The sequence below is a fragment of the Triticum urartu genome, chromosome 2A (genome assembly GCF_056163025.1).
Source record: "Triticum urartu cultivar PI428250 chromosome 2A, HENAU_Tu73, whole genome shotgun sequence".
Taxonomy (NCBI): Eukaryota; Viridiplantae; Streptophyta; class Magnoliopsida; order Poales; family Poaceae; genus Triticum; species Triticum urartu.
The window spans coordinates 103896793-103905710 of NC_141874.1; the positions used below are offsets into that span (position 1 = coordinate 103896793).

General features: G+C 52.8%; 1 protein-coding gene across 1 annotated transcript; it reads left to right on the plus strand.

The window, feature by feature from the left end:
- Nucleotides 1-5348: 5348 nt before the first annotated feature.
- On the plus strand, nucleotides 5349-8643 carry LOC147984113 (Peptidase C15, pyroglutamyl peptidase I-like protein). Its single transcript, XM_087543376.1, has 6 exons — nucleotides 5349-5503; nucleotides 6780-7054; nucleotides 7697-7801; nucleotides 7900-7947; nucleotides 8071-8328; nucleotides 8411-8643. The coding sequence occupies exons 2-5, from the start codon at nucleotides 6788-6790 to the stop codon at nucleotides 8308-8310; spliced, it is 660 nt and encodes a 219-aa protein (XP_087399502.1). The 5' UTR covers nucleotides 5349-5503; nucleotides 6780-6787; the 3' UTR covers nucleotides 8311-8328; nucleotides 8411-8643.
- The last annotated feature ends 275 nt before the right edge of the window (nucleotides 8644-8918 follow it).

Here is an 8918-nt window from a genome sequence, read left to right on the forward strand (position 1 = left end):
GCCCATTAGCCAATGGAGCGGCCACCAGATCTAGATCAAGCATCATCGGCGGCACCAACCGCCCCGGGAGCACCGCCGCCGGCGGCGCGGTAGACGGGGAAGCACCACCGGAGGAAGAGGATGATGGGGAGCCACCAAGCACCCCATCAAGGGCGGCGCCCAGAATCCCCGAACCAGAAGAGGCAGCCGAGCACTTACCGAACTTGCACCGACGACGGGAAACCCGGATCCAGCCAACATCGGGCTCCGCAATCGCCAGAGGCCATCCCCTCCCACTAGGAGCAAACTCGCGGGGATGGGGCACAGGAGGAAGGGCCAACGGCCGCCCCAGATCCACCGGCGAGCAGCGCGGGGAGGGAGGAGCAGACCACGGCTCATCCTCAATGGAGGCGAGAGCCCAAAAGCGAGATCCCAACGCGGGCAGAGGAGAGGGAGGAGGGGAAGACAACACCGTCACGCGGGCAGGGGAAAGGGGGAGGGTCGCATCAGCGAGGGGAGGGGAAGACGCCCGGGCTGCCACCGGCGACGGGGAGGGGGATGGAGGGGCGGGGGTGGACGGAGAACGCCCCGGGCGAGAGGGGGAGAAGGGAGAAGGGGGAGCCATCATTCCGCACCACACGACTCAACAACCAGTTCACCCAAAGTGATATCCTTTGTTTTCGTTGGGATGATCAACAAAGCGGCGGCCACTTGCTACAGGAGTTGTTGGCTTCAAAATCTCCCCAATGGTCTTGAACTTATCTTCATTTCAACCTAGGGTTGCTGATAATCCGGGCAACAAAATTGATGAAACATGAGTTTGTGGTCGTGCGAGGACAATGTGCAATCAAGATGTCGTAATTCAACAAAACCGCGACACGTGGCTCACGAGAGATTAGGGTTTCCATCCTCTCGCCTTTTTTAGGGATAATGCAACTCTTTATTCATCAAAGACCACAGATAATGGGATTACATTTGAGTTATGGGGTTGCAAAAGCCAAGTATGGCGACCACAAGCTAGCGAAAGGGAAAATCTAGCTAACTTATGAGCATCCTCATTGACTACACGACTTTCAAAAGAAAAGGTACAATTGAAATTCCTTGCTCTGGTCTCTTCAATGATGACAACATGTCGGCCTCGGCTACCTCAGGCAATGTCATTAACCACCTGTTGTGCATCTGATGCCATAACAAAGTTCTGGATGGCAAGATCTTCTGCTAGCGCTAGTGCCTCTCGGCAGGCTATCGTCTCCAGAATACTTGCATCTTGTAGTCCCGGGATGATCAAAGATGAACTTCCCATGTAATTGCCTTGGTTGTCTCTGCAGACCGCCACTGCAGCTCCGCTCGATCTTGCCACCCCTGCATCAACATGTATTTTGGAGAAACCACATGGAGCTTTCGGTCGTGTTCAGCGTCCACTTCTGGCTATCCCAACTGCTCTGCCCGTGGCCGGTTGCTTGGTGGTTTCAAGTTCGGAGATGAACCGATCAATGAATCCGTGTGTAGCTCCCGGGCTCTGAAATATGCCTTCATGGATAGCTTGCCTCCGAGCGTGCCAAATGGCCCATAGAGTGACTGTTGTTTTTACAAAATTCGCATGTGATAACGAGTTCTGAATCAAGAACAGCCATTGCTTGGGATTTACTTCTGTTGCTGCAATGAGCTTGTCAATCAGTTCTGCATCTGTTAATGCCCATATACATCGGGACATTGTGCATTCCAGCAGGGAATGCCTCCACGAGTCCTCGGCCCCGCAGATCCTCTTGCCTAGGCCGGTATGTTCCGCCTCCGGTGGCCCTTGGGCCTTGGAGGTGTGGCGGATCACAACCCACATTTGGCTAAGGGACCCCGTCCTTACTTTAGGTAATTTTAGTGTGTCCATTGGGTTGGGATGGCAAGGCCGCGACCACATCCCAAGGCTAGAATAATATCCTTCTCGCGCGCCTAGCGTCAACGAAGTGCGTGTGGATGTGTATCTTCGGCAGATCTCCTTAGGTCCGGTTAGCACTTGTATTTGTTGGATCTGGTTGGATCCGGTCGATGTTTGGTATATTCGTCTAAATTCAGCCCACCATCTTTTTAGTTGGTGCGTTTGTAGATATGGCTCTTTTGATCCATGTTTCTCTTCATCAACGATAGCTACTATTTTAGTGCGCCGATTCTTTGGGTCTGAGCACAACGACTCCTCTGTCATCTACTAAACAAATTTTGCTGCGAACCAAACTGTGGTTGGATGGTTAGGCGGACAATGGTATCCTCAGCACATCAGTTTTCAAGTTCTGGTGCTCATTTATCCTGGATTTTTTCCAGGAATTCCGGTGATGTGTGTTCAGTGGGAGGAGACGTCTATGATGACTTTATGAAATCTCAAGATGATATATTGGCTCAGTCTCTCGGAGATGCTCATAGGAATAGGATGCGTGTGTGCGTTCATGGAAGTGAGTGTATGCGCGTTTATAAATGCTTGCGTCTGTACTATGTAAAATTTTTTGCCTAGTGCTTATGGTCGTTGCTAGGTGACCCATAGATTTAGTTGTAATTTGTGTTACTTCTAGGAACCTTTGTATTGTTGTTGTATATTACGCGAACTAATACGTGAGTTACCCCTTCGTCTCATGTCTTACGCGAACAAGGTGATTAGGGTTTTCCCAGACTCCCATTGGTGTCATCACCCGTCGCATCGCCTTGAGTGTCCTTAGGGACATGGAGACAAGATGAATCCCGGTCCTTGTTGGTGAGAGAGATCCTGTCCATCTCAGGGAGGCTAGGTGCACGACCGACTCTTTGAAGATGGAATTATGTCCATCTTGCCTAGCGCTCGTCTCGGTGGTGCATCTAGCGCCGTCAGAGAGCGTGTGGATGTGTGTCTTCGGTGAATCTCACAAAATTCGGTCTGTGTTGGTCTATGGTGGACCTGTTTGGATCCCGTCTTCATTGGTCTCCGGTGGATCCATCTTGATTCGGTCGACGATCGTCGTCGTTCATGTGTTTACAAGTTTGATCCTTCCGATGTATGCTTCTGTTGATGATTGTTGTTCTGATGTTGAAGTCCTTTAGGGCTTCAACACGACGATTCCCGACTATCTATTATAAGAGTAACTCCAATGGAGCGACCCATTTCGTCCGCCCGCGTCCGTTTGGGTCGGTGCAGACAAAAGTGGAGACCCAACGCGCCGACCCAAACTCAAATCGTGTCCGCCTGGCGTCCGCGCCGACCCATTTTCGGCCCAAAATTGCTCGTGGAATGCGTCGGCGCGGACGCGAAGCGGACGCGCTGCGCGTCTCCTCGCCGTTCGCCGCGTCCCCACTTGGTGGCCACCCAACCGCCACCGGTCGTCTTATTTATGACAACCACCGATAGTGGGCCCACGCGTCAGCTAGTGGAAGCGTCCTTTTTTGACCACGCGTGCGGCGGGGTCGGGTCATCCACTTCTCCTGTCCACATCTGGCCCCGCACCACTCCCTTTGCTTCCTCGCCGGCGACCGCAAACCCTAGCGTGCCCATGGGCCTCTTCGGCAGCAGCAATGGCAATGGCAAGGGCAAGGGCACCCCCGGCGCCTCGTCCTCCCGTCCTCCCCTTCCCCCTCCTTCTCCGGCGGCGCCGCGTTTCCACCCTGGTCGCCGGCGCCTGCACATCCCGGTGCACCAAGCGCGGTGGTACTGGGATTACAGGCAGCCACTACCGTACCCCGATGTCACACTGTCGCACCATTGGCATCTGGATCCGCAGCGGATCCCGGTGCTGGCGGTTCCGCGTAGCCAGCGGGCGCACGACGACGAGGTGTGCAGGCGCCGCGCGCAGATCACGCCGGAGCAGCGTCGGCTGCCAAAGTACGCCGCCAACTCCACCAACTGGGAGGCGTGGTTCGCCCTCGAACACGAGGAGCAACGACGCTCGGGTGTCGACGCCGTCCCGCCACCCCCGCAGGTAGACCCGGAGGACATGGAGGCGGAGGCGGAGTACCAAGCCGCCCTCGAGGAGGCCCTCCACCACGCGTTGGAGGCTAGCCACCTCGAGGAGGATGCGCACTGGGATGGGCTGGAGCAAGCCCTTGCCCTGTCAGCGGCGGAGGACTCCGTCCACACCCCGCTCTTCGTGCCGCCGCCGCCACCGCCACCGTCGCCGCCCGTCCAGCCCAAGCAGGAGCCAGAGCCAACGCGTAAGCGCTCCCCGCCTCCACCCATTTGGCCGGAGGAGGCCTACTCATGGACGGGCCAGTACCGCGAGTGGGTGAGCGCGCCTCCCGTCCACTTCGCCGCGACGCCGAAGCAGGAGGAGGCCCACCTCGAGCGCTGGAAGGAGCACTGGCTTCGCCAGGAGCAGGCCGATGGCGAGGAGCAGATGCGCTATGAGGCCATGCTCCAACGTGACGCGGAGGCGCTCCGGCTCGAGGAGGAGGATGAGGAGCGCGTGCGACTGGCCGCAATGCTGCCGCCCCAGCAGACGTCGGAGGAGGCTGCCCTGGCAGCGTACCAGGCGACGTTCGGGTGGGTTGGCCCTGCTCCGGTCTTCATCAACCTCACCGACGACGGCGGCGTCAACGGCAAGGGCAAGGCCGACGACGTCTAGGGTAACGTGCGGGGCGGTAGCAGGCGTGCGCAAACTTTTTTAATGTTTTATTTAAGTTTATTAGATTTAGGTGGACTTTGGCCGGTATTTGACCGGCCATTTTATGTTTAATTATGTTTATTTCGTGCAACTTGTTTTTCCAAGTCGGTACATTTGTGTCGGCCTCCCCGTTGGGCGGTCAAGCCGACCCATTTTAAAATACGGACGCGCATGTCCGCCTGGCCGACCCAAACAGACAAAAAGCGGACAAAGCGCCCGTCCGGTTGGGCTGCCCCGTTGGAGTTGCTCTAACGACAAGGTTTGTTCGTCTCCGACGAGGGAGGAAGGGATAATGGCGGCACGCCTTAGACTCGCTCCAGTGCCTGTAGTCGTCGTAGGAGATCCATAGATTGAGTTGTAATTCTTGTTATTTCTAATTGATCGGAAGGTTTTTTTAAAACAGAGAAGATTTTTTTTTTTCGAATAAAAGAGAGTACAGTGTGCATCACCTGTGTGATACCACCGCATCTGCCGTAGTGCTTAATCTGTCGTGACAGTTTCGGCCACGGCACGTAGGGCAGATTTGGCGCCTGATCCGTGACACGACACCCAGCCAAGCCTGCTCCAGCGCTGCACCGAGCGACGCCAAACCACCGAGCGGGCGGGGCGGGGTGGGTCCCACCGAAGCCGGCACCACCGTCGCCGCCACGCGGGCCCCGCCGAGGCCAACCCCCCCCCCCCCCCCCCCCCCCCCCACCCTGATCCCTTGCGCAGTTCAACAAGTGTTCTTCCCCGTGGTGCGGTGCGATGCGCTTTAAAAGGACGGGCAGGCGACTCCCCCCACCCTCTCCCTCCCCAGCCCAAAAAATTTCCCCGAAGAATCCCACCACCACCACTGCCACGAAGAACCAATCCGCCCCCTCGCCTCCCCCAGGGCCACCGATTCTCCCCCCTCGCCACCGCCCCCCGAGGTGAGCCTTCCCCGCGCTCCGCTCGCTCCGGCGATTCCTGCCCTGCTCCCTCTGTGTTTGTTCGTGCTTGCGATGGTGTCCGTGGATGGGTAGATAGGCCCGGCGCGCCCGCAGCTTCGCCTCGCAGGCGAGAGCGAGGGCCTCTTGCTAGCTCGCTCGCGGAATTGGGGCTCGCTTTGCTGGATTCCGTGCCGGGGGGTCCGGGAGGGGAAATTCGAGGCGATCGGGTGCAAAGGTGGTGGGTGTCCCTCGGATTCGTTCGCCGGCGGTGCTCCGGCTGCGGCCGGTCGGTCCTCTGTGCTCACGATTGGCGTCGGGGAGTGGAGAATTGGGGTTTGTTGCTCTGTGTGGCTCCCCGAGCTCCTCGTCCCGGCTGATTTTGACGTTTATGCTGCACGCTAGAGTTGACCAACATTCGCGCACCAGAGTAGGCTCAGAAAAAGAAGCGCCTTTATGCTGTTCCTTTCCCCTGTGTGTTTTCTGTTGGCGCGCTTGGATTCCACCGTGCTTGATTATGTCCGCGCGAGTAATTTTAATTTCCCCGTCCATGGATGGATGCAATTGTGCAGCAGCCGCTGATGCTCAGCCGATGTGCTGTCTGTCCTGCGTGAGCTAACGGCTGCTGATGCTTAGCCGATGCGCTGTCTGGCACATCCGAGCTTTAGCTCGGATGTGCACAGGGTGGGGGTATTGTTCCTGTTCTTGGTCCGGTGGTCTGGTCTGGGCTGCATCTTGCGTTTGTCTGGAGTCGCTTTGGAATCTGGATGAGGTTCTCATCTCATCACTTCAATCAGGAGCTAGGTCCTACTTACCAGTAGTTCCTGCTTATCTCTTGCTTTCCGTGAGATGCTGTTGTTTGTTCCGCAAGGTTGTTGTTCGCTTCTTGCTTTATCATTTCAGAAGATTCCGGCCGTGTGTGTGTGTTCTATCTAGGAGACGGCGCTTGCAAAAATTACTCATCTGGTTGTTGTTTAAAGTCTACCTGTCCATTATTTCTGGAGTTGTCTAATATTTCTTTTACTGTTTACTGCATTTCGTCGCTCTCTTGCGGGCATTTTAACTTCCTTGCATGTTTTATGCATGAGTAGTTCTCGTGGGGGCAGTTGGAACTGCCTGCAATAGATTCCATTTCATTGTATTATGATTTAGTAAGTTCACACTGATGGTGTTGACACATTGTTGTGTCCGGTAAAGTGTGTGCCTTCCTAAAAATTTCTGCATATATTGGTCCTTTGAACTTTTGGATTAAGAAGCCTTGTTGTTTTGTGTTTTGCAGAAGGGTAAATGGGATCGGAAGGGCCTTCAATCGTGACTGTCCATGTTACCGGATTTAAGAAGTTCCATGGTGTTGCTGAGAACCCGACAGAGAAACTTGTGACCAACATTAAATCCTTCATTGAAAAGAGAGGGTTGCCAAAAAATCTTGTACTTGGAAGCTGCGAAATTCTCGAAACAGCCGGACAGGGGGCGCTTGGAACACTATATAAAGTTTTAGAGTCTGCCATTGCAGATAGAGAGAACGGGTCATCGGCTCAGGGGCAAATAATTTGGGTCAGTGCTCACCTTACTCTTGAGTGGTAAATTTGTTTCAAGGGTCATGCTAGATGACTCAATCTTCCTCTAAATTCCAGCTAATATGTGCATTCGTATTGTTTGATGTGTTCTTATACTCTCAGCCTGGAGTTTAAAACTAATGCTATCTATAGTTCAACTGAAAGCTTCTTCTTGCATTGCCAATCAAAACTCTGAATTCTACCAGATTTCTTGGATATAGAAGTTATTTGCTTCACTTGGACCTTTTACGTTTGTGCTTGTCATTGGCCAGTAATTTAGGATTGCATATAATTGGTGAGTACCTAGTGTTGGAGTTGGAGGTCCACTTCTGTATGCAAGCCACAGCTGATTGTAGTAACTATACGTAGCTGATATGATGTGGTCATGCAATGATGCTCTGCCATGCTTACACCTTACATCTTTCAAGATATGTCAAAAACATGCATTCCAGAAAATGAGAATGGGGAATAATATTGCTTGAGTTTCATTGGATCATATATTATATGTTCATGAACTACAAAGTGTTGCCAACTTGCCACATATCTGCCATCTTGTGGTTGTTATGTTTTCTGAAAGATACAAAAAGTTAGTGTGCTTCCATTGTCGCTGAAGATATTTTTTGTACGGATCATTTTTCAGGTCCACTTTGGGGTCAATAGTGGTGCATCACGGTTTGCTCTTGAGAATCAAGCTGTGAATGAAGCCACCTTCCGCTGCCCAGATGAGCTTGGGTGGAAACCTCAGGTTGCGTTGTTGTCAGATTACAAACCCTTCATTTGCTCTGCATATGAATAGATCTTCTAGTTGCATTTCATTTTACCAGCTTCGTTGTTCCCATGCAGAGAGTCCCGATTGTGCCATCTGATGGAAGCATCTCACGGACAAGAGAGGTAAATGCCAGATTGTTCATATACGATGGGTGCTTGCTGAATTATAGCTAGAAACTGCAGTCCTGCTGCACCGATCTTCTTATGATTAACCACGCTTCTGTGAACTTTCCATGGTCAATACAGACTACACTGCCAGTGAAGGAGTTAACCAAGTCACTCAGAAAGACTGGCTACGATGTGATGCCTTCGGATGACGCCGGGCGATTCGTGTGCAACTATGTGTACTACCACTCGCTCCGGTTCGCAGAGCAGCACGGCATCAAGTCTCTGTTCGTGCATGTGCCCCTCTTCTCGACAGTCGACGAGGAGGTCCAGACCCATTTCGTCGCTTCCCTCATCGAAGCTCTTGCTAGCTTGAACTAGGAAAAGGCAACTTAAAAGGTGGGTTTTACCTGATCCCATTTTTTGGTTACAAAGAGCTGGCTAACTGACTGGAATCCTTGACCTGTTTCATTGCCTGTAGGTCAGCGGTTTGACCTGGAAAATGTAAAGTTGGACGCAGACTGAATAAGATTGTGTGGTGATTGGCGCCTATTGGTCAGATCTTGCTCCAAAGAAGGGTGTATTTAAGGGGAGAGAAAAAGAAAAACGATGCTTAGAGTGTGTGTGAAATGCCGGCTTGCATGCCATCAGTTACATGTCCTTGACCTGCATGGAAACCTGGTTCCAATAAAATTGACAGATCTTCGGAGTGGATACAGCGCGTGCGATGTGATTTGTTGATGCCGTGTTTTTTTTTTCGTTCTTGCGTTTCTGATGCTTTGGTGAATGGTGGCCATTTGCATTTCTGATTCCAGAGCCATATTTTCACCTCTTGTTCTTCAGGTGCTGTATCTGTGATGCCACTGTCATCTCCTTTGACAGGCAGAGTCTTCACTTTTTCCCCTCTGTTCTTCTTCTTTCTTCTTTCCTTTGTGTTTTGCATATGATCAGTACAGTGTATCCTGCAAATAGCTGAGCTCTTTGGCGCT

Coding starts and splice junctions, on each gene's coding strand:
- LOC147984113 (XM_087543376.1), top strand. CDS start 6,788: ATGGGATCGGAAGGGCCTTCAATCGTGACTGTCCATGTTACCGGATTT. Junction 7,055..7,696: donor CTCAGGGGCAAATAATTTGG/GTCAGTGCTCAC, acceptor ATCATTTTTCAG/GTCCACTTTGGGGTCAATAG. Junction 7,948..8,070: donor GCATCTCACGGACAAGAGAG/GTAAATGCCAGA, acceptor TGGTCAATACAG/ACTACACTGCCAGTGAAGGA.